Raw genomic sequence first — 25,191 nt, 5'->3', positions numbered from 1 at the left:
GGAGACAAACGGTTACTCAGTTTGACTTTGACTTAGCTTCACTGGTTCAAGAGCGTAAAAATCTGCCAAAGTCACCCTGCTATTACATTCTCTTTAAAACTCAGTTAGCACAACACACCAATTTTATTTTCAGCGTAGGTATATACAATCCTAGGTGGCTCTTTGGATTTTCTTGCATTGTCTTTTGTGAAGCTGCACTGCTTGCTACCATTTGCCGTGCATGAAGCATAAGTGATAAAACACACATTACCTCAGCGGGCAGAGTTACAGCAGACTACGATAAACACACTTAAGCGGAGGGAAAATATCCAAATGAGTCAAATTTGGGAAGTGAAATGGAAGACTCTGACAATTACTCATGCATGGGCGCCCCTCCTCACATCTTTTAATTATTCTCCGTTCATAGTTCACTTATTCAGCACAAACTCTTCGGGGAGGTTTTCAAATGCTAGTCAAGTAAAAGCTTATGTGTGTACATCGCTGACATTACAAGATTAAAAAAAATAGATAAGCAAATACATGTTTTTCTCCTTTGTTTGTATACCTTGAGCTCTTAAAATAATAATGTATGACAGAAGAGAGATGGAGTGCATCATTAAGATATGCAGAAGGGGGAGGGGGGGAACAGTTTTGCTTGACTGATTTTAGATGAAATTCATTTGGATAAGTCAAGACGATTAAATCTAATTTTAAATCTTGACAGACTTGAGAGAATTCATAATTTACTTGACAGTTTCTGCTTTCTTCAGGCACAAGGCCCGTGGGTCTAGACAAGGCCTGGTTGCCTCTGGATTGTCCATAGAAGTCATTAGTGGGGCTTAAGCGGCATCTCCTCAGCTCAGAGATCCGCAGTAAACACGAATGCATGTGCGCATACAAGAATGGGGTGACAGAAAGGTCTGAGAAGAGAAAAAGTCCTACTTCTTCAGCATGATGTAACGAGCGCACCCGCTGGAAAAAAACATGTACATTTCACAAATTAACACAATGTCCCGAATGTATTCCTGCATTACACAACAAACATAGACATCACACACACATTATGTCCTTCCTGCTCACTGATGCAGAATTTTTTTTTTTTTTTTACGCTTACCATACTGTGTGTGTGTGTGTGTGTGTGTGTGTGTGAAGTGTAGCGCAGTGCATTGTTTCCCAACTAAGGGTACATGTACCCCTGGGGGTTCAAGAGCACATTGCAGGAGGTACGAGGAAACACTGACAAATTTATCTCCCAAATCGATGACCAATCACAACAGTCAGGTGTCAACTGAAATGTCTCATTAAAGGTGACGGATGTGCCTCACCGGGTGTCGCGGTGAACGGAGCTGCCTCACCCCCAACACATCTGACAAAAAGTGCCTTGTGGATTATTAGAGTAAAATGTACTCGACAAAAATTTTCTGTGCAGATTTTTTTTTGTTTTACTTTGTCATGTAAATTGAATACTTCTAATAAAGTAAAACGGTATATATAAATGTATTGAATGACTTAAATTTGGAATTGTATTTAGTTTAGTTTTATTTCAGTTGTAATTTAAAATGTCTTTGTAAGCAAGAATGACCTGACTCGTACGGCCTACTTGGCCGTGTCAATTCCAGTGTGATTCGCAACTTTTATGTCGGGCATGAAAGAAGTGCACAAGTGCAATTTTCAGTTTACTCGAGCTGTGGTCCCCGAGGTGATGTCAAACTGAGCGGATACGGACAAAGCATGTGGCAAACTTTGGCTAACAGTCTCAAAGTGCTGGATTGGCGATTCCGAGGCAGGAAATGAGTGCCGGATGGGGCAGAGGGAGCAAGGAGAAGACCGTGAATAATTTCATTCCACACCCAGCGAGGCACAGGTTGGGTCAATTATAACCACCTTCTCCTCCGACCCTGATTACTACTGCCGCTCTCTGGGACTGCAGCTGTCAGATACTTTGTTCTGGGACTGTAAATAAGCGTGGGAGTCCACGTCCGCCGCAGGTTGAGCTATAGCTGACCAATGTCCAAGCTAATCAGGATGGAAAGTATCCCCAACAAGGCCACCAGTGGAGCAGGAGCATGTAATTAGAACTGGGAGCAATAAACCCTTGCATATATACACACACACACACCGGGTACAACGCACAAAATAGGCGCTCATCTGAGCCCAAGTAATTACTCTCTGATGACAAAAAGAGCCAGTCGATGCAAAACTGAGAGTTATTACCTGAAACACTTATTTAAATAAGGAGGAGGGGAACACTGGGATGTGAGAGGGGAAGAGGGGGAGATTTGGGGAATGCAATCACATCTTAATGGCAGGGAGAATATTAACAGGGTGTGGAGGCATCCTCACGGGTGAATGCAAATTTCATCCAAAATTCAGCTGTAGGTGGTGGGACGTCCCCACGGTGCGTGCATGAGCCTGTGTGTATTTTAAACTGTGCCCCAGAGCTTTGTCGTTTCTTCAGTTCTACAGTTGTATTCTTGTCTTTCTCATTCATTTGCACATCTTCACGCACAGTGTAATGAGTCACCACGAGGACATCAGGGGATCTATTTTCGTTGACAGGCGCCCTTGCGCTCGGCGGAAAACAACCGCATCTTCATTTACGTGCCGGGGAAAGACTAGTCTACCGTGTTTAGGACCGCATTGCGCCTCTTTGGGAATTCCGGTGGACGGAGCTGCCGTGCCCCCCGCGCACCTGACTATTTGGTGACAGAAAGTAGACTGTGCTCAGTGTCAAAACTTTCTTCATTTTTGTGTCAGGATGAGTCTAGCTTAGCTTGTTTGTGAATTTGGTACTGTTGATGCGCTGGGCATTCTGACGGAAGGTACTGTCTCGCCCCTGGCACATCTGACAATTTGGTGGCAAAGAGTAGACTAGATTTTAAACTCGCAAATAGCAGGTCTAAGTCGGGGTGCCATCTTAAAAATATTTTCACAGCACCACCCTGACCGTGAAGCACAACTATTTGGAGTGGTGTCAAAACTGCTCGCAAGACTTGTTGGTTAAGGAGCGGAGGTGATTTTTTCAATTTTTCCATAGGTGGATATTCCACGCTAGGTTCAGCAAAGCCCATGAAGCCCAAAGTAACAGGTCAGAATGAGGCTGTGGGTGTGTCTCTTTTTCTTTTACAGATCATCTTACAGATGTACTTCTGTCAGGTCATACTGACAGTTTTATCAAGTCTGACAAAAAGCGTTGTTGCTTTTGGGGAGGAATTGCAAAATCCCCCTTTAAATGTTCGCTGCTACTGTGTGTGTTGGGGGAGATAGGAAATGGGACAGAAGCCTTTGATTGGGGGATTAAAATTTCATCAACCTTCAAATGGAAGCCTCTTAATGATCAATAAATATTGATGGCTTCATCATCAAGATTTTATTCAACCCTTGAGAAGCCAACAATCATCTCAAAACCTTCTTGAGGTTATTGACACATTTCATTCCTTCAATGAGAGTAACTTTATTCATGGATTAGTTTGGGCAATTATTGCTTCTTCATCATTTTTGGGTAAATGGTGGGCAAAGGTGGAACAAAAAAAAGTAATTATTGCAATATTGCACATATTGTAGTTTAAAATTGCAATATGAATACATTCAGATGCTGTATAAGAGCATATAGCATATATCATCTGACTTTACCAAAAAACAATGCTCAGTTTTGCTAATCACCCACAAAAAATGTTTTAAATGGAAATAGCTCTTGATATGGTCCAATGCAGTTCTACTGCAAACACTATAAAATGGATATATACAGCAGAGAGACTATTTTGACCCCTGAGGCAAATTAAAGAGCAGAATGGGACTCATTGTGAGAATGGGAAAAGAAAACATAAGTGTTCCGATACCATCCCACCACTACTCTAGTGGCTATTCCAAACACTGGCTTTTTTTTCTTTTGCAATTTAACGGATAATTGTACCCATCTCTCATTTAAAAAAAACATTTTATTAAAAATGCCCTCGTCAGATTGACTATAGCAATATTTGTTTGGAGCACGTATTGTGTGTTGTACAAAGGGCACTATGATATGTGTAACGTTGCAAATTTGTGCAGTACGACTGTGGCTCTGTTTCCTCTAGTGTGGCACTCATGCATTTTTACTCCAAGTACCATCTAAAAAAACAAACAAAAAAATATCTTTCTTCTCCAAGTACCACCGACTTTAATTTAGCAAAATAATAATAAAAAAATAAGTTTTTAATTCACAATTAGATTAAAATATCGCATTTCGTAATGTTTAAAAACAAAAAGATTGAAGTTTAAACACAATGGGTCAGATTAAGTTAAATACAACTGAGGGTATTTAAACAATGCTCCACCTCCTTTCATATAGAAAAACTCATCCCACATTACAGACATCGTAAAATTGTCTTTCCGGCTAACCCTTTGTAAACAGGACATTAGAATAGGCTATCTATAATGCTGCAATCCAGAAAACTCAAAAATCTGAAATCTCCATCTTCCAGTTAGAAAAAGTGTATAGGGAAACTGGCAAAAAAAGTAAAGCGCGGAGAGTCTCTGTCCCTGAAACGCACCAGTGCAATTAATGACTCATTGTCAATAGGCATCGAAATATCGACACCACCTCCTTTATTCTCGCCCTTTTCCTCACTCTGTCATAGCCACGGGGGCCGAGACAATCGGCTTCTCCACAATCGTGCCATGTTATTTGTGCTTTAATAAAAATAATACAGTCCAATAAATGTGCAGCTTCAAAACATTAACCGATAAGAACAGCAGAGATTGCGGTTTTTCCATTATTCAGTCGACGTGCGGGCCGCGAGTCACCGACTGTAATTGGATGGCAATTGCTCATTTCAATTGCATTCAGCCACACCACACGGTGTGCGGCGGCCCCAAGGTCCGAGGATGATTTTTCTGTCTTCAAATCAATCTCAAGTGGAGCATAAACCTAACAATATTTTCCAACCATTCTCCATGATGAGGAATGCTTCTTTAGTACTTGCCGGAGCGTTGTTCTTTATCCATGTGTGTCCTTCCACACACTTATTGTCATTCACCCATGGGAACGGGGGAAGGGACGGGGCGGGGTGACGGTGTGAATTTGTAATCAAGTCAGTTATGTCCGAACTGTAAATAGTAGAGAGGACTTTGTGCACGATGCTGCATGAGTCAGAGGAAAAGAAACCCGGCAAATGGAATCGGTCAACACTCGCGCTACCTGATAGTGGCGCAGCGTCATGCTCAGACTAGCAGTGATTCACAGCGCTGATGGATGTAAAGTAATTGCTGGGGAGATCTCAATTGCTGCGCTTTTACAAATGTGATTTTTGACAAAGGCCTCCAGCACGAGCGGGCATATTTCACTTGACACGTTATTTAACTCGCCCCGTCTCCTTCCTGTCTGTGGCTGCTGCGTTACATGTCTAACTTCTTCTGTCTCCACACACGCTACTACGCTACCTTGATCTCTTTCGCGTTCCACAAGGTTGGGGTTAGTGCATTTTGTTGAAATATGTCAAAAAAGGTTGCGTAACAGTCATCTTAAAACTTTATCCACTCTGTTATTGCGGCTCTGGGACATTTGGGGAAACCCGCTTTGCTCCCACCCGAACTTTTCTCTGAATGGTAATCTAACGACAGTCACGATATGTTGTCGCATAGCCAGCGAGGTTCAGAAGCTCGATGTCTGATCGAGGATAGTGTGGTGTCTTGTTATCATTTTAGTCTAGTTATGAGCTGTCTCCCGGTCGATTTGTTTGCTTTGTTATCTGCACGGACGGCAGCGTCTCAGACTTTACTAGCACCACATTTATATGCTTTAAAAGATGGCATTACAGTTCACAGATGTTAAAACTTTTTTTACTGCCTCGGCCAGTTGATCTTCAAAACTATCCATTGCTGTTTAAATTTCTGTGCCAAAGGAAAAGCGGAAATAACATTTTGGTCTTCCTACATGAACCTGACTTCAAAGTTTTGACCAATAACACTAGAGCTGTCAGACACCGTACGGGAAAACTTTCTCATTATGAAGTTGCAAGAAAAGAACAATGTCATTCTTTTCTTGCATCGCTGGGAGAGAGAGAACACTTTTTTTTGTTTTGTTTTTTTTGTTCTTTCGACATATGTGGAGGCCTTTACCGGAGTGAAAGAAGGCTGTGATGACAACAACAAATGTTTGTAGAAGATGCAGAAGGAGACCAAAAGAAAAAAAAAAGTTCACGCTTTTGTCCTCCCAAAAAAGAAAGAAACAATGGAAGAGTGGAAAGTCTAATTAAGGATGAGAGACTCCTACTGTCTCCCTCCTTTCTTTTGTTTGCCTCAGCAACTTTTATAGCTCCTACTTCCCCCCCCCCCCCCCCTCCTCCTCTTTTTTCCCCCATTTACTGCAGTGGCAAGCACATTCCCCCACTCTATGCTCAATGCCTGCAGCATGGGAGAGGATTGTATAGCCTCGTCTCACTCACAGACACACATACACACATTAGTAACTTCTGCATTTTGGGCACGAATAAGCATGCACATGCTTAATCATGTGTTAAGGCAAAAAGGCGTAACACCCATACACAGTCATGTTGCACTGCGTAACGCTCTGCTGGGCAACAGCAGGGGTGTGGAGGACTTAAAAGATGACGTGATTCTCTCCCTGATCTCTGCTAATGTGTTTGTTCCCGCAGAGAGATAAGAGAAAAGGGAGCGGGGGGGCCGAGAAAGAGAGAGAGAGAGAGAGAGAGAGAGAGAGAGAGAGAGAGAGAGAGAGAGAGGACATGTGGGCAGGGACAGAGGGAAGGAAGGAAGGAAGGAAGGATGTGATATCTAAAGATCCCAGGATGCTTCAACAAGAACACTTTGTATTCACCTCCCGATCAATCTCATTCTTCCATCGCCTCTGCTATCTTGTCCAGCAGATTCTCTCGAATACTCTCTCTCTCTCTCTCTCTCTCTCTCTCTCTCTCTCTCTCTCTCTCGCATTCATTTTTAGGGCATACTGTACACATCATTTCCCAAATTAATCGTTTCACAACATTCTTTCCAAAAGGCAACTCATTTTTAAACAGACTCAAATGTGCAAAGACAAAACCTCTCAAAGACTCACTGATGAGTTGTTGAGAAGCATGGGTTGCGCGCCTGTCTGTTTTTTTTTTTTTTTTCCAATTTTCATCTGAGCTCTCATACTGTGGAAAAAAACAAACAATTATTTGGGCAAGCACACAAACCCAGTCAAAAGAGATAAGTAAAGAAAGAAAATATTGTACGTTATAATAGCTGAATCCTTACTCCGAAACAAAACTGCTTATTTGACACAGCAGTTTGCTTTATAATACAAAATAATATCACCAGTAATCTCATAGCCCTTCCCTGAGAGACTTAATATGTATTTTTTTTATTTCAAACTTTGCTCTATTGGATGACTCATAATAATTATGTTGTTCCTGTGCATGGTTAAAACAAAATAAACAAACCAAAATAGCTGTTAGCGAGTTAAAGTCACAGGTGACAAACCCATTTTCGGGGTGCTCTTGCTTTTATAATAGGAGCATTGTTCATTCCTTGTGAAATTGGGCAAAATAAAAGTAGCTTCAGGCTTGCCTGGTGGACAATATTGTGGAAGGCAAGCATCTGTGGTTCCTTCCCTTGCATGTTTCGAAGTTCTTTTAAGTGAAGCGCTTGCCAGCTGAGCTACTTGTTTGCTAACGGTAAGGTGCAGGTGTTCTTTTGAGGCTTTGTGCGCATGCAATGTTGTATACGCCGTGCCCGCTCGGCAATCCTCGGCTCGGAGAAATCCGTTTATTTTATTTTTTATGACATTTTTAAAATCCGGTAAGGAAATATGTTGACCCAGCAGTCATCCAAAAGTTTGTGAGGGCGTGGGTAGAAGAGAGACAATAATGGAAGCATCATTTTATTGCACGACTCTGCCACACGGGTGGAGTCGAAAGTCTGATGTCAAAACCCCCTGGGATGATGAAGACTATTTGGAAACAAAATATGCGCTGCGTGAATTTTTATAATGATGAGAACTTTATGATTACGGCACCTTTTAAACCACATTTACGAACTTTTGGTGCAAAATAAAAATGATGGATGAAAAAAAATGACACACTGAAAAGCATACCAATAGCCAAACATACTCGACAACATAGAACCCAGTCAATGCAAGAACGCGACAACATGAAAGGAGACCTGCAAGGCTGATGCAGCTTCAAAATAGGGGAGGCGGGGTGGGAGGTGGGAGGTGGGGGGGATGTTAGATTTAATCACATAAAAGCCACTCTGTAAAAGTGTGTCATAAAAAGGGTTTTTTTCAGTTTTTCTTCTGCCCTGGAAAGAAGAATTGCAAAGCTGCTATAAAATAATTGGTCCTAAGTGTTGAAATGTAACTTGACCTGTTCAATTGTTTTGAATTGAAATGGCTTTTGACTTCAGCAAATAGACAAGAAATGAATAAAGAGGAAACTTTACAAGAGTTGAGGAATTTTATTTATTTATTTTTTTTTTAAATGGCCAACATACGCAGCACGTCAGCAGAGCTGCCATGACTGCCGGGAACAAAATGCAAGCATTGATTTGACCTCCAAAGACATTCGGACACTTCTTGAAAACAATCAGCACGAAGTGAGTAAAAATGGCTATGATTGAGAGAACCAAAACTGATAAAACGCATGGTGAGTGCGGTCATTAATCTTTGCGATGCCCAGTCCACTCCTGCTCTAAATTGTTGCTATTTATAGCAGTGTGAGGTTACGGGTCAAATCACTGAATGAGTGTGTGCGTGTGCACGTGGTGTGTGTGTGTGTGTGTGTGTGTGTGTGTGTGTGTGTGTGTGTGTGTGTGTGTGTGTGTGTGTGTGAGAAGAGAGAAAAATGATTTAATTCTACTCTGAACGTGGCTCTCCTGCGGCTTCATTATCTTAGCCTGAAAATAACACACGGAGGCAGCAGAATCACCTTTAATGGGGCTATTTCCCGCCAAACGGGAGGAAATGAGAGAAGACAATGTGTACACCCGACATGTAAACACTCGCACACTTTAGCTGAAAGAGGGAATTTGCAATTGGCAGTAATCCCGAATTGCTTTTACATGGGGCATCACGACTTTCTTACCTGGATGTGACGTTGTAGCGAACGAATCAACGAGCGGTGCACGGTCATTCCCGTGCCATTGCGCTCCAATATTAAGTTTGCGTGAAGATGCCTCCTGCAATCCTGCAACGCAATCAAAGATGCTGTCACACTGTGCCGATGTGCCAACGCGACATGTTCGCGGAGGTCCAGCGGCATACATCAAGAGCAGTCAGACACTTTGATGAGATTGCCTCGAGGCAAATGGCATCGTCGTTAGCAAACGAGGCCAGGGGTGCCCCATCTTTTTGGATCCAAGATCTACTTTGCAAGTAGCCAAGCTCTCCACATCGACCAGTTCAGTGTCAACATCGCAATCCCACACAGCGTAATAATAATAATAATAATAATAATAATAATAATAATACGTACACACACACACACACACACAAACACTTTTTCTCGAACATTCCTCAAGCTTGATTTGGGATCGGGGCGTGGTCTACTAGTAGACTACGATCGACTGGTTGGGCACTCTAGCTGTAGCCCTTAATGAACAATCGCCGGGAAAAAAAAAAAAAACATATTTGAAGCCTTGCATAATCAGCGGAAGGCAGAATCTGTCTGTCTGCACTTTCATCAAATCCACCAAAATCGCGTTACACCAACTGCACCACAACTTAGATCTGCTTGGAGCTGGTCTAATGTCTAGTCTACTTTCCGTCACCAAATTTTTCGGTGCGCCGGAGGCGTGTAAGTGAAAACGCCGCCGGTCCACCGGAGCGCCTTGTGTTCCTAAACAAGGTAAACTAGACTTGCCCCAGCACAAACATGAAGAGGTGCCAGTTTTTACGTGTTTTTTAGAATCTACAAAAAAAAAACCCCAAAAACAAAATGGTGTGTTGAATTCACAAAACGTTATTCTGTCAAGTGGTTTTCACGAAATAAAATCCCCTGGATCAGGATACATTTTTTTTAAGTATCTTGAGTATCTAAATCTAGATGGTTCTAATCTGTGCAACCACTTGACCAAATAAAATTGAGTAAATTGAAGAATTTTTTTTCAGTGTATGTTGAACTCACAAAGTAAAACATAAATGTTGATATATTATAATTTGTGTCACTGTTGACCCCTGTGCCGGTTGGCAAAGTTAGATCACCTTATGGCTGTGCGCATAAATGATTGAGGAGGTTCAGACAAATGTTAAATCACCCGAATCTACCGTTGCTTTGTGTTCTCTAGCCAATTATACCACCATCGGCTCTCCCCTGCAGAAATAATGAATCCTCATCCTGCGGGGGGGGGGGCGTGTCCAATCCTGATCACAGTTTTACCTAAAACAAAGATCAAATGCTGCGACAAACCAATAATATCAGAACGTGAAAGCCGAGCTTTAGAAGTTTCCCCGCTCCCCCCCCGTCCGTGTCGCAGCTCGCTCCTCTGCCGAGCTCAGGCCGCCGGTGTCCCGCAGGGACAGCCGTTGTCAGGACAACCAGAGTGCATCTGACAGCCAATCGGACGAAAACCCCAAGCCCGCGTCAGGTCCCATGATATCTGGCCTGCCTAAAACGTGCGTGCGGGGGGAGCGTGCGTACGTGTGTGTACGTACAGACCTGCTGGCAGTCGTGTCCATCTTGGCGACGTCAACACACACTGACCCCCGCTACAGTGATGGTATGTGACACGTCTCTCTCCTCCGCCCTTATGTTTGTCCTGTGACATCGACACTCACCCAGACGTGCATTTCAACTTAAGTAGCCGCGGATACATTTTCTGTCGACGGTTTTCTGGCCTCCGCGTGCGTGTGTGCCGTGTTTCACACCAGCCTGCGGGTGGAAACGGGCGGGCAGTTGGTTTTGTGGCTGTCATTGATTATGTGGACGATGGTGTTGTTTTAATTGCATCTATGAAAATGTGTCCTGACAGCACGACCAATGTGATTTTAGAACATGAATTAATTGTGCTGTAGTGTGTGTGTATATATATGCGTGTGTGTGCCCTAATATGTGAGTGGGCCTGCGTGCCTGTGGCTATGATTCTTCCTTCCCCGATGCTGAATGTTTGCTCCTTATTTGACCTCAAAGAGTGCAAGGCAAAAACTAGGACACCACAGCAAGTTCACACACGCACACACACACACACACACAGGCACACACACAGTCAGCATATTCAAATCAACCTGGCTAATCTAAAACGCATGTTGTTTGATGTGATGTTGATGTTTCGTGTTATGGTTCTTTCTCCCCCCACAAATTGACTTGAGTGCCCAGTTTAATAATAATGTCCTTAAAAAAATGTTTGCATGCTCATTTCGCTACGTTCACGATGCACTTTCCTTACCAAGAGCCTTCAGGGACCGTGAACATTTCATTTATAAAAATGAGTCATCCTGAAAAAACATGAGGATATTCAGGTGCGTATCACACCGTGCTCTGAATCATCCGCACTTAACATTGAACCATTTAATTGACATTCTTCACAAATTGCAGGAAGAGGAAGAAGCAACACCATCGTTAGGAGCAGTGATTAGTCGTGCCAATCTAAAGTTTACCGGTTTTTTTTTATAAGTTTGAAAATATTTAGACTTGAATAATCAATGATAGCAGACACCATAATAACATTAAAAAATGTATTCTTCAGATAATAGCTCAGTCGATGTGAATTAAAAGTGATTACAAAGGCATGTTTTTATACAGCTCACATATTGTAAGATCTTATTTTCCCTGATCTGTACAATCCGATCATTGCAACCTAACTCATTCTTTAGCTTATCTCTCTCAACTTCCCCTTAAATTTCGATTTATTTAAGAGTTTGTAAATTCAGAAAACAATGAGGCACACACACACACACACACACACACACACACACACACACACACACACACACGCGCACACAGAGAACGCACGATGCTTCATATTCACGCCCCTCATTCACACTCAAGGCCGGTGCTTCACGACACAGACGCCATTTAGGTAAGAAGCTTTTTCTGTTGTCGCATGCTCTTGTAGTTGATGTTGTTTAGCTTTCATTTGGATGTAACCTTCTGGGAACGGTATGATGAATCAAATATTCATGATAGCAAAAAAATAAAAATAATAAACCTCCATGAGCCCACTTCCATCACTGGACTACATCCACAAACATACTGTAAATGCATACGGTTACTTGTAGGGAGGTCGTAATTACGGAATCAGATTAGCTCTAATCATGTCGCTGGTCACTGAGCCAACCTCTCGAATGGCTGGATGTTCATTTGACATCCACTCAGCGGGGTTTTGATGCTGTCGGACACAGACTGCCGTATCAGACAACCTCAGGCAGACAGCAGATGTAGTAACAGTTTGAAATAGATGTGATGGGACAAATGGAATTCATTCTATCTGTTGAGGCCGTGACTTCTTATAGAATGCCGGAATGCCGTCCGGAATTATACGATGGCAAGGCATTCCTTATATCCATCCATCCAGCTACCGCTGTTGGAACCTATCCCAGCTGCCTTCTGTGGAGCGGCGGACTTGACCCGGGAATGGCTGCCCCATCACTCACGGGACGCAAATAGAGTTGGACAACCATTCGCATGTATTTAACTTTTACACAAAACCGCAGGCTGCGTATAACAGAATGATTTTAAAAGCAGCAGAACTCCATCAAGCCTCCCAACCCGACCTGGAAGTACCTGCACTTAAAAAGAGAGGCTTTTTTAAAATGTGGGAGATGTCTGTTCTGGGTGTACCTCGCCTACCTCCGAACCCTCATGAAATTTTCCAAGCCATGCATCCAATTTTGTCAAAAATAAGAAGTTTAGGTTATTCTATTTTGCGTTCTGGTAAATGGGATGTCACTAGCGCGTTCCACTTTGAACCTCATTCACCTACTGATGACGCAGCATCAGGAGCGACTGGGCGTTCAGTGTCTTGCTCAAGGACACTTTGACATGGTCACGATGGCCCGGGGGAGAAACATCTGCGTTAAATCCAACCCAAAGATAATTGGGAAAAGACTTTGCATGCGGCGGTGTGAAACTGTGTTTTCCTTGTCCACTTGTCACACCGCATCTCTCACTCTAAAGCGGAGTACACACATATCGACAAATTTAAGCTCTTCTCCCCCCCTTCAGATCAAAGTCGGCAAAGGCCCGATTGTCAGCTCTCTCGAAAGGATTATCCTTATTGATTATTCTGTAGTGTGGCGTGCGTTAAGAGTGATTTCTTTTTTTTTTCTCCCATCTGCTCAGAAAGCGGTGGGACAAGCCATAAATGCCATGATTGTGATGTGACACGAAGTAACAGCCGCCTGTGTCTCAACGTGCGTATTCTGACCATCAGCAGCATTGCCTCCCGTTTGAGCAGACATGACCAACGTTGATGTCATTTTATTTGCGGTGGCATTCAAGTATGCCTGCGTTCAATTCCCATGCAGGGAAAGTTGGACATGAAAAGAAAGAGCGGGATAAAAATGAATATGGAAGGAGAGGATGTTTGTTTGTCTCAGTGAATGCGAAATGTGGCAAAAGTAGTCGCATCAAATGGAACGCGGGCAAGAGAGATGGATGCAACTTAAAAACACGGCCCATGAAAGATTGATGCGCTGCTAATTCGGCTGAGAGAAGCTCCTCCGGCCAGCTCTCTTGAGGCATGTCTCTCGCTCACACACAATCATACAGCACATTAGCCAATATGTATAAAAATTTTAAAGCGACATCTTAATAAATGGGAATACGGCTAAGTTAGAAACAATCAGCCATAAAAGCTCGTGTGTCACATCTAGTTTTCAAAAAGACTTCATATTTGAATTCCTCCCATCCAAAGTTATGCTTCCTGGTCAAAACCTGACGAGGAAGATAAAAGCCCACTGCAGAACATCATATTATTAAAGTCCTGCTGGTTACATGCACTGTGTGAAGTGAAGATGCATGTACTGCCTTTGCTGACGAATAAATAAGCGATGATTGCTAAGTTCACATGAATACTCATCATATTTTTGCACAGGTTTAGGGCATTTTAAATTTAGTCTTTTTCCCTTGAGGGGATTAATCTCCGTGACTTTGGTGATCCCTGAACCTTCCAAAACTTCTGGACACTTAATACTCCCTGACCTTTAAAACATATGGTTAGCAAAAGTGAGCCGAGATGTGGCTATGAATAAATAATTTGCATAACTCAAACAGGAGGGGAGTCATGCGTAAAAGGGTTTAAGCCTGTCTTCTCAAGAGGATGTTCAGCTCTTGTCGGTATTTATGCGCGTGTGTTAAGTGCACGTGCATGCCCTTTTGTTTCAAGGTCCTTTTCACATCCAGACAATAATGACCACGACAATGTTACTTATAAAACATTTGAATAAAGTGCAATATATTTTAATTTGCGTTTTATTTCAAGAACAAATTGAACTGGAGGATGCGCCGTTAATTTGTTTTCGTTTCGTTGTGATTTTGCTGATCAATAGGCAATTATGATGAGAGTATGCTGTGAAATGTTATTTACACGAACATCCATCCATCCGCACGATTTCCCCTGCGATGGCTTTCAGGCTGGTTCTATTCTGGTACCCTGTTAAGTACCGCCCTCTGGTGGTGAATTCGAGCTCTGCTGTTGACGTCACGTTGCACTGTGCGGCTGTTTGCTAGACTGAAGTTTTAAATGACTCCCAATATTGCATTCAAAAAAGATGTTACAGAACTGCAGGTGCAAAAGCCTTATCTATTTATTTAACTATTCTTTTTTTTTTTATTGTAATGGACAGGAATAAGATGGCAGATGCAGGCTTGGAGCAATGATATGAATTGGGCTTCCAACAAACAAACAGTGCTGCAACGTCTCAATTCACTTACAGATTATGTATACGTGTTAAATCTGGGCCTGGTTGGTTGAATGGTACCAGATGGATACAGTGGTTAATTGTGCCACCTGACATCATATTTCAAAGTCTGCATGCCTAAATAAACTTCATTTAATCTTATTGCACACTGGTTAACTTCTCTTTCTACGTGGACGTTTGGAGTTTCAGTGGACATTGTGTATGTCTGCCATGTTTTTATATCACTTTAAAGATTTGGAAAAGGTATGTCTTTGAGCAAACGGCTGTGATTTATGATATAGGTTAAACTATGTTCATTTGCAATTCTAAACAATTTCTTTCCCAATTGTTATCATACTGACGATTTTGTCTCCATAGCCAAGAAGGACTCGTTTACTTTTCACTGCAAAACAGAATATTGTTTCCTGTGCCTCTATGTTGGGTATTTGGAAGAAATGTATAAAACACCGTGACCTGAAATGACCACCAGAGTATTTTGTTGTGGCTAAACATAGTGGTCCATCATTCTGGTCGATCAATGGGTTTTTTTAAAAAGTTTTTGAGTACCGTAACGCTACGGGGTTTTACGGGTGCAGAGTTCAGTGCCGAGGCGCCCGAGATTAAGATGACAAGTCTAAACCTCTTAAAGCGCATATTCACGCCAAGTCTAATATTCCATGGACATCATCCATTTTACAGGAGGGAAGGGACTAAAGAGGGAGGCTGCCATTCTGCCAGCGCTTCACTTTAAAACTTTAAAGAGCACATTTGTTCCTTAATCACTGTTGCCGCTCCACCTCTGCTTTTTCTATCTGGCTACTCTGCACTATTTTTCGGCTCCCATCTTCTTCAGCCATAAGCCCTGTCAGCTCTGATTAGGCCACGGTGTGTTTGTGCGTCAGTGCGGATGACTGTTTTAAGTGGTCTTAGGGGGCCGATCGTTCTGCTCCGCTATTACTCCGGACCTGCTTGTCCAGGGGGAGACGCGCTATTGCTGATGCAAAGGTCGGACAGACGTCCACTGTTGGTTCAGATGGTTCACTTGACTGTCTTATCGGGTACTGTTTGAGACACAGCTATCCTGGAAGAGAAAAGCACCTTCCCAAAACTGTGCCCAGGTTGGAAGCAAGCAGTTGTGCAAAATGACATGGTAAGATAAAAAAAGTGTGATTCAGAGGACCCTACTACAAAAAAAAAAAACACATGGTGTTCAGTTGTCTTAATTCAATGTTGCAGGTGACCATGACCCGGATGATAAATCAGAGCAAAAAACGCTAGGAATGGATTGTTGCTTCAGCTCCGACCGAAGCTGTGTGAAGCGTCCGTCTTCGCATCGCAAAAGTCACACGGCTTCACCTGTGTGAATCCGCGTATGTATTTTTAATGTCGCCTTTGCTCTAAATCGACTCCCGCAAATGTTGCACAAGAACGGTTTCTCTCCCGTGTGAGTCCTCATGTGAATCTTAAGTGCCGTGGTGCTACTCAGCCGCTTCTCGCACATGCCGCAAGGGTACGGCTTCTCGCCCGTGTGAGTCCTCAAGTGAACCTTCAGCGCTGTCGTGCTGCTCAGTCTCTTGTCGCAGAAGTCACAGGTGTACGGTTTATCGCCGGTGTGAATCCTCATGTGGCTTTTCAGCGCAGTCTTGGCTCGGAAAGTTCCCCCGCAGGTGTTGCAGCAGAACGGTTTCTCTCCCGTGTGAGTCCTCATGTGAACTTTGAGGGCCGTGGCGCTGCTCAGTCTTTTCTCGCACATGCCGCAAGGGTACGGCTTCTCGCCCGTGTGAGTCCTCATGTGGACCCGCAGTGCTGTTTTGTCACTAAATCTCTTTGCGCAGTGGCCACAGGGGTACGGTTTCTCACCTGTGTGGATCTTCATGTGCCGATTCAACATGGCGATTACAGTAAATCGGTTCCCGCAGATGTCGCAAGCATACGGCTTTTCGCCCGTGTGGCTCATCGTGTGCAACTTCAGTGTTGTTTTATTGTAAAATCGTTTCCCGCACAGGCTGCAAACACATCGTTTCTCCCCTTTGTGGATTCTTGATTGTGCGTATGGACTGTAACCGCTGAGGATGTCAAGGCCATGCTTTAGCGTTGGCTCTGTATTTTTCTCGGAGTCCAAAACCCGATCTTCTCTATGGGAACTTTCGGGACAAAGAGGAAAATAATAGGTCGAGGGATCCAGCCCTTGCTTTATTCCCGGCCCCGCTTCCTCCTGACTGGTGTCAGGTTCTTCTTTGATTTCCGTAGATTCTGGCTCCTCTTGCTCCTCACTGGACCAGGGTGACCGAGTGAAAACCTCCTGTTGCTTGGGGACATCTTGCTGTTGGATGTCTAAAGGGACAAAGAAAAAGGGAATGTAATTACAAGACTGACTCAAATCTCTCGAAGCACGGCCTCGTGGTATATGTTTTTACAGGACGGACTCAATAAGCACATTACTTATACCTGAAGTGCTATTTACATGCACCGTTGATTTCGTCTACAACTACAGTGCGGGAAGTAATGTTAAGTTTGTCTTTGTACAGTCCGCATCAGAAAATGTTCTTTATTATTTGGGAGCAGAGGAGCCCAGCCTCTGGTATTACAGCACAAGTTCTAAAAGATAAACGACTGCCGGCCCCATGATTAAACTAGTAGAATCTAGGTTACCAATCTCTTAATCCACCTGTGCAAAATATTTGTCCCAAATCTTTTGAAATTTTCAAATAAATGGCCACTCACAATTGAACTTCACCGATGTTTAGAGTGTGATTTTGCCCATAAGACGTTGTCAATAAAAATGTGCTACTTAAGTATGTATTACCAAACACATACCGTGATTGTTTGTCTTGTCAAGCCTCTGCTTAATTTCTGCCTCTACATTCTTTCCCGAATCTCCATGCTCAGTTTGTTTGTCATGCTGACCCTCATCTGCATTGGTGCTGTGCAAAAAGGCATCGTTGTCGTAGTCGGACTCTTCGAAGTGATTCTGACTTTCACCAGGACTCGAGTTCAGAGGGTGATTCTCTGTGTTATAACTTTCCTGACAAACAGAAATCAGTCTGAAATGATCGCGCTCTGGTTTCATGTCCAACTCGTCTCCATCCTGACTGCTGCGGGGCTCTTCTTTAATTTGAGGAGGTTCTGGGTCTTCTTGGTTCTCACTGGGCCAGGAGGACGCAGCAAGAACTTCCTGTTGCTTGTCGACATCTTGCTCATGGTGGTCTGAAGGGATAACAACAACAAAAAAAAAGCAATATTTTTATTACTGTGACGAAACCAGTCAGAGTTCAAAAGTGCTTTTGCCACCTCTGTTATTACACATGCTTAGTGAATGATGAGACAACAGACACGTGAATTGCAGCACTGGACTGGTGTGAGGAAAGCCTTACTTCATACTAATAGCCTTTCTTCTATCAATTTTATATAGAATTGCTCAGTAGTCTAGATGATAAATGATAAGGGTCTGCTGGAACTGGGTCGTATCCCAGCGAACAGAATAATAATGAATATGACTGTCATATCAGGCTAATATTGTGCAGCATTGGCTGGACCGAAATTCCAAATGAGGACAATAATATAATGTTTTTGGTGGGTTTTTTTTAATCACTGACAAATCGTTGTTGTTGGTTGCATTGACGTCGCAGCATCACCCGATGCGACTTCGTCATCTTTCCATTTTAATCGGAGCAAATTTCAACCACTATTGATAAAGCCCAGAATAAATAAACCGTTTCCCATTGTTAGATCATTTGACTGACCAGTTCTGTGTAGCTTTATTCTTGGTTTCCGAACGTCGTCCAGAAGCCGACGCTGACGTCCGATCTCCTCTTCATACTCGACGATAGTATTTATGAAGACGCCGGCAATCTCCTCCGCGGCAGCAGCTAGTCGCTCGTTGACAAAATGTCGAATGTACTGATACGACGACATTGCTTTACCACCGCAGCTTTACTGGTGTGTCTTCACATTCGTTTCGCTTGTAAGGAGTTCGGGTTGACAGACGTTCCTCGTTTCTTCCTCTGACAATAATGGTGGATGGCCAACAGCTTTTATATAAAGTACTACCACCTCCTGCCAAGGAGTTTAATTACAGTTGTTTTCTCACAACACTCGACTCACGAGATGCTTCGTTTGTGTTGGCAGTTTTCGACGTATAAACGTGGATGTCAAGTTTACTGATTAGTATTATTTACTGTGTGATTTGTGCTTGTTACTTATGTTACAAGAAGTGTAAATACTTTAGTACTACTACTAGAGTACTTGAGTCCATTTTTTCAGGTATGTACTTGAGTATTATTTTTCTACTTGTACGCCTCACATTTGAGAACAGACAACTCTACTTACTACTTGTTACTTAGCAAAGATGTGCTTCCCCGCCAACCCCCCACCCCAAACTTCACGGATGACGACACGATGAAAAGATGAGCAGCAAATATAGTCAACTGCTGGATGAAATCTTGGTTGAGATCTGGGAGAACTTGTGTGGGAGGAATAGGACGAGCAGTGGCATGCATGGACACTGTACAAGGCAGCATGAATAATGTTGATGCAAAATGTTTAAAGCCATTTATTCCCCGTCTATGGCCTTATTTCAAAGAATTGTTTGATGTTGTTGGTTCCAGAATCAATTGTGAGTGTTGTTTTGTGGCTTTTAGAAATCTAATCTGGAAAAAAAAATATATACCATTAAGGTTCAATTTTTGTTGTTGTTTTTCATTATCTTATTTCATTTTTGTTTATCAGTCCACAATGTTAGCAAAGCTATGGGAACACATTGTTCTGATAGTTCAGTAACTTATGATCTTGACATGAACTTATGATATTGACATATCAAAAGACAAACGACTTCACAACAGAAAGGGGCGGGGAGACAAATGACATTCATTAAAGTGCAGTTTGTTTAATTAGAAGAAAAAAAACCCCACACACACATTAAACAACATAGAATTCACAACCAGTGTTGACAACATAAAAAAAATAAAACCGATTCTGCTGGCAGAGCCAGCAAGGCCTTCTCTGCATGCCTTGCCATTGGTAAATACTGCATAAAATGCATAGAGCAGTAAAACAGAACATCTACGTCTAATCTGGCTGTGATGTAATTCATAGGTGGGTCCCTCCTTTGATTCGTTGAGCTCCTCTGGTTCCGGTTTTGGGGCTATTCAGGTAGAACTGCTGCGACAACGTCACTATAGGGTCCGTAGCGGCCATAAATGTCTTTGCCTACCACAGCGACACACAGCTCGTGCCCTGGTTTGTACTTTGTGATGGACACCCACATGGGCAGAGATTTGGCATCCACACTGCCCAAGAGTCGCCACGCTGGGAAAATTCCACTCCCCTTGACCTTTTCCATGGTTAGGAAGACACTAGAGTGTAGGAAGAGAGAAATGGACAACATCGAAGCAAGTAATCAAATCCAAATGTTGTACAGTAATCCAAAATTAAAATACAGTACATTAGAGGAACCACTGAAACCCTTTATTTACACCCTCCAACTTCAAAATTCAAAATCCTATTTCAAAAAATGTTCACCTTCCATTTTATTTTAAATTTTGAAGTCACATTCGCCTGCAAAATTCATTAAATAAAGTTTCGCCAATTAACACTTGGCACACAGCACTTTTGTTTCACCTGTAACTCTGCATTGGTGGTAAAGAGAGCTCATCTTCTTCTCCTGTCCACATCACAGAGAGGCCCGCGGGGTGCTCAATAAGAGCCAGGTGGACGGTCACTTTTTGGGGGATGTTGTACGACACAGCCTCCATGCTCAAGTTGGACGGTAAAGGGTTGATCGGGAGAGGAGGATACCAAGACTCATTCTATAGCATAAGGAAAGTAAAGGAAGGTGAGTGAATACAACTCTTTCATTATTTAGGATAGATTGACCCTGAAGTACATAACAAAAATTCTGACTAGCTTGAGCATCATGCCCTTAGTCACAATATGCATGTTGTGTTTTGACATGAGCGTGGGAAAGTATCTTACCTCACTTTCAGGAATAGGAGGAGAGCAACTCTTACATAGGTCTGCTAAGGCGCTCAGCATAGGTGGTAGCCCTAAGCAATATGGATATTTTACAATTAATTTGTTTGATACAATACATCCTGATTTTTATAGCGCTTTCACAACAGCAGCAGTTGTAACAAAGCGCTTCACAAAACGGTTAACATAAAGTAAAATAACACAACACATAACATAAAACTTCCTTTCATAACCTTGCTGCTGTGAATTGGGAATTTCTCCATTGCAAGACTAACAAAGGATTTGTTATCTAAAAAAAAAACCCACACAAGACAGTCGTGCAGTCCTAACCACTTTTCCCCTCATATGCTTTGTTGTTTAAAGCGGTTTGAGATGAAAGAGGAGAGAATCAAAGTGATGAGAGTCTGGGCTGCACAGTATGGCCTTGATATTCTTAGGCAACATTGCGATACAAAATATAAATCTTGATCTAAAAACATGACAAATATGTACACTCGTTTTCTGGATGGGCGTTGTGTGTTTCTTGCCGTGAAAGGCGCAGCAGCAGAGTGCCAAGAGGGGTAAGTAACTCCATAGAAAATGACATACCAATGCGATTTTTTTTTTCTGCCATATCGCCCAGCTTTCACAGCTGGATTAGACACAGAGGCAAGTCATAAAAGGGTAAAATGAAAATGAGTAAACAAAACACAGTCCCTCAGCCACAATAATCATACCTTGTTTACTTTTATTCAACTCCTTTTGAATATTTTCGGTAGTATCCTGAAAAGGAAGATGTGTTTTTTATTATTGAAAGGCAATAAAAGTCTTACTATGTTGAAGTGATTTGAGGAGTTTTGTTTGGATCAAATGTCCCTCAAATTGCAATCACTGTATACAGTATTTAAAAAATGTGACTTAGTGTCACACCGTGAGGAAATAAAAGTGCAAATAATCACACAGGAAAGATGAACAGCACTCACCAGCCCATCGTTTTTATTTTCTTGTCTTTCCTTCTTCATTCGGCTCATGTTTATTTCTGTGGATAAATACTCGTGAAATAAATAGCTATCTACTATTCTACAAAAATTAGTTTTAAAAGTAATGGGCTCTTACTTTGTGACTCAGTTTCATCGTCACAATCCATGCTGCTGAGGAAGATGACATTGTAACACAACACACAAGATTTCACCTTGAATTATTAGTCTATCTACTTACGTAATGACTTCATCATCATCATCATAAGATGGCAGCGAAGTCTGAAACTAGTGAGATTCAAGTATTTGCCATAGACACTAAAATGATATTTCAGTGGGCAAAGGTGCATGCATGACATTCAAACCTTTTTGTCTGACTTTATGGCTGTGAGTGCTTTTTCTGCTCTCCTTGTGATTTTCTCAATACGTTCCTGAAAAACAAAATCAACATCTTGTCAAGTTCGTTTGTTTTTTAATAGTGAGTGTGCATATAGCACTATTTATAACACCACAGTAAGTCATAATACAATAGGTCAGAAATTGGTTGAATAAATTACATTCCAAAATAAGTCATTGCTACGGTTTACTAACCTCAAGTTTTTGGATAGATTCTTCAAAACCCATATCTTTTTGAAGCTGTTGAATACTTTCATCTAAAATATGCATCTTGGTGGCAATCTTTTGCATCGCTTTTTGGACTTCCTCTTCTACCAGCATCTGGAGCTGTACAAAAATGCACATACACTTATAATACTACATTTTAAAACACATCTAACGACAATTAACCAACCTTCCGCAGTCAAAGGTTTTGACACATCATCATGTCATTAAATGACGAACCGTGTCCACACTTTTGACTGGGACAATAAAATCGTTTCACTGACCTCAGATTGGGAGAATTTGATCTTTTTTTCACAACTTGCAGAGGAATCTGACGGAGGACACAACCGCTTCATTCTTAAGAAAAAATACAGAACGAAAGGAGGGCAGCTTTGATCTCACAAAGAACAGTGTCGCCAAACACGAGAAACCCCGTACAGTGTCGTTTCTTTAACGCTTATTGTTGGCTGTTGTCGTCGCTTTGCTTAAAATAAATGAATGTGTTGATGGCGTTCTATCGTTATACAAAATTCCAACATGGACCAAATATGGAAGGACCTAAACTTGACCGAATCTGATCTGATAAGACTAAATAATGCAAACTAATAAAAACATATATATATGATGGGCGTTTACTTATGCATGATAAAAATCACCAAATCAGAACCAAAAACTTAATACAGTACCTGGAAAACCTCTTGAGAACTCCCACTTGTTTTGTTTGTTCTATGGGTGTTACGTCATATTTCATCCGGGCGTCAACACTTCCGGGATGCGGCCCATTTCTTTTTCCCGTTAGTTTATCCTTTATACGAGTCAACTTTGCTCTTTACTACCACCCCAATGATCTATCTATCTATCTATCTATCTATCTATCTATCTATCTATCTATCTATCTATCTATCTATCTATCTATCTATCTATCTATCTATCTATCTATCTATCTATCTATCTATCTATCTATCCAATGATCTATCTATCTATCTATCTATCTATCTATCTATCTATCTATCTATCTATCTATCTATCTATCTATCTGTTAAATCACATTGCAGACACATTTTTCACAAACGAGGCAAAACATTTTATTGTTTAAAAGACACAATTACGGAGGTTTACATCAAACGAGCGGGTTCTGAAGAGTTTGTACAGTGTGAAGGTGACGTACTGTACTTTGCCGAGGTGTAGTTGACTATTAGTCCAGTTGAAGTCGCTAGAGGACAAAAAAAGTCAAGTCTAAAAAGAGGGTTACAGGAAAAGAAAGTAACGTCACAGTGACGTGAACAATTGTCAGTATTCTTTTACAGAAATATAAGGTATCGCATGACGCTTACCATTCATATTTTCTATTTTAATGAAATGGAAGCCTTTTCAAAAAACTAAACATTTTAGAATTATCTACCCCCCCCCTCAAAAAAAAGTCGGTAAATTAATTAAGTGTGCCCATGTTTTTTTTTCAGAAATAAAACTGAAAGAGGCTATTCAGTTCAGCGTCAAACTGTTTTCAAAAATATAATCAATGGTGACATTTTGACTTTACATAGGATTTCTTGACTCTTCGAAAAAAAATGAACTCAATATAGTTAGTAGTATATTTTTCCACCTACTGTACATATTCAAAGAGTGTGCCACTGTACGTAATCACCCACAAATACAAATGTTTTTTAAGATTCAATTTACATAGTCATTCATTTCATTCCTTCTCATCGAATTCTAAGGGATTGATTTGAAAAACAGGAACATCCATGAAATATGAAGGCTTATTAATGATTATGGAATTAAAATCATATGACTAATTAACAGGTAACCACACAAAATGTTGTTTTGGTCATTTTTCAAAAATCGTCTTGAGTTAGAATCCTCACGTCCATTTCCCTGAATCAAGAATTTGCCCAAAGGAAAGAGAATCTTGACAAAACATCCAGTGCATCAATTGCTCATGCAGTTGAAATGGGCACATTACTGCCTGCACAATGTTTCCACAAAAAAAATAAAAATAAAAAGGTTTCAGCTCTATGTTAAAAACCACACCAACACCAAGAAATAATGATTTTAAAAGTTAGTGCTATAATATGAGCAAATATTAGCCAGAAATAATCTTCAGCGTAAAGCATCAGGCATTGACAAACTTGTCAGAATGGCAACAGAATAAAATGACCCATTTCATCCTCCTTGTGATGTTAAAACGAGTTGCATTTGGTCAAATAAATAGCCTTTGTCCTGGTTTTCATTCACGAAAAGAACAAAATAGCATAGTAGCAGGCATGACAAAATTAACAAAACAGTCCTATTTCAAGTTTATGTTGTCATTTAAATCCCAAACGTCACAGCACATAATTGGTTTGAATGTTTCACCGCGTCACCAACAGTCGCCAAAGTATAACACAGACAAAATATTCAAATCCAACAGCTTGTATCACTACACTTCTTATAAGCCAAGGTTAACATTTTCAACTTTTTGGTGTTATTGACGACATTAGTTCAGTCAGCAATAGTCTCAACTATACATACACAGCAAATATGTACAAAATACGTGTTTTTTTTTTTAATTTGTTAATAGCTTCTCAAAAACAAATGTGGACCCAGCAAGAAAATCTCCCGTTTGTTTTTCTTTTACTTATCCCACACATATTTCACACATGGCCTTGCTCATGTTGGTGAAAAACATGACAATGAGCCAACAAAGAAGTAAAAGAGAGAGTACGGATGTGGGGAGTCAATAGTCAATAAAAAGAGGAATGAAGGAAAGTACGTTGTTTTAAAAAAGTTGGAACGCCTTCAACAACAAATAAGAGTTTTGGTGGATTTGAATAACTTGGATGAGCAGTTCATGCACAAATTAAAAGATATGTTCATGTACAAAGAAACATTGGC

The 25,191-nt window shown here is 41.5% G+C and overlaps 2 protein-coding genes across 11 annotated transcripts; both read right to left on the bottom strand.

Moving 5' to 3' along the window:
* Positions 1-14,709: 14,709 nt before the first annotated feature.
* LOC109514900 (zinc finger protein 391-like) lies at positions 14,710-18,855 on the bottom strand. Of its 3 annotated transcripts, none has more exons than XM_019868341.1 (4): positions 18,535-18,855; positions 17,609-17,998; positions 16,652-17,125; positions 14,710-15,872 (listed from the first exon to the last, which is right to left on the bottom strand). In XM_019868341.1, the coding sequence occupies exons 1-4, from the start codon at positions 18,704-18,706 to the stop codon at positions 15,868-15,870; spliced, it is 1,041 nt and encodes a 346-aa protein (XP_019723900.1). In that variant the 5' UTR covers positions 18,707-18,855; the 3' UTR covers positions 14,710-15,867. The 3 variants fall into 3 exon arrangements, with proteins under 3 accessions (XP_019723900.1, XP_019723899.1, XP_019723898.1); XM_019868340.1 differs by having other exon boundaries at positions 14,710-16,059; positions 16,107-17,125; positions 18,535-18,852; XM_019868339.1 differs by having other exon boundaries at positions 14,710-17,125; positions 18,535-18,850.
* An 801-nt stretch (positions 18,856-19,656) lies between these two features.
* Positions 19,657-23,100, bottom strand: atf7ip2 (activating transcription factor 7 interacting protein 2). 8 transcript variants are annotated; one of them, XM_019868342.1, is made up of 11 exons: positions 23,004-23,100; positions 22,602-22,674; positions 22,309-22,440; positions 22,083-22,148; positions 21,959-22,005; positions 21,857-21,891; positions 21,724-21,779; positions 21,478-21,523; positions 20,765-20,835; positions 20,411-20,598; positions 19,657-20,145 (listed from the first exon to the last, which is right to left on the bottom strand). In XM_019868342.1, exons 1-11 carry the CDS (start codon positions 23,066-23,068, stop codon positions 19,935-19,937), a joined length of 990 nt encoding a protein of 329 aa, XP_019723901.1. In that variant the 5' UTR covers positions 23,069-23,100; the 3' UTR covers positions 19,657-19,934. The 8 variants fall into 8 exon arrangements, with proteins under 8 accessions (XP_019723901.1, XP_019723902.1, XP_019723903.1 ...); XM_019868343.1 differs by having other exon boundaries at positions 21,857-21,888; XM_019868344.1 differs by having other exon boundaries at positions 21,959-21,999.
* Between the last annotated feature and the right edge of the window lie 2,091 nt (positions 23,101-25,191).

Source organism: Hippocampus comes, unplaced genomic scaffold (assembly GCF_001891065.2).
Source record: "Hippocampus comes isolate QL1 unplaced genomic scaffold, H_comes_QL1_v1.1 scaffold314, whole genome shotgun sequence".
NCBI classification, from domain to species: Eukaryota; Metazoa; Chordata; class Actinopteri; order Syngnathiformes; family Syngnathidae; genus Hippocampus; species Hippocampus comes.
Note: the sequence above shows the minus strand (reverse complement) of the source record. Positions and strands in the feature narration are given on the sequence as shown.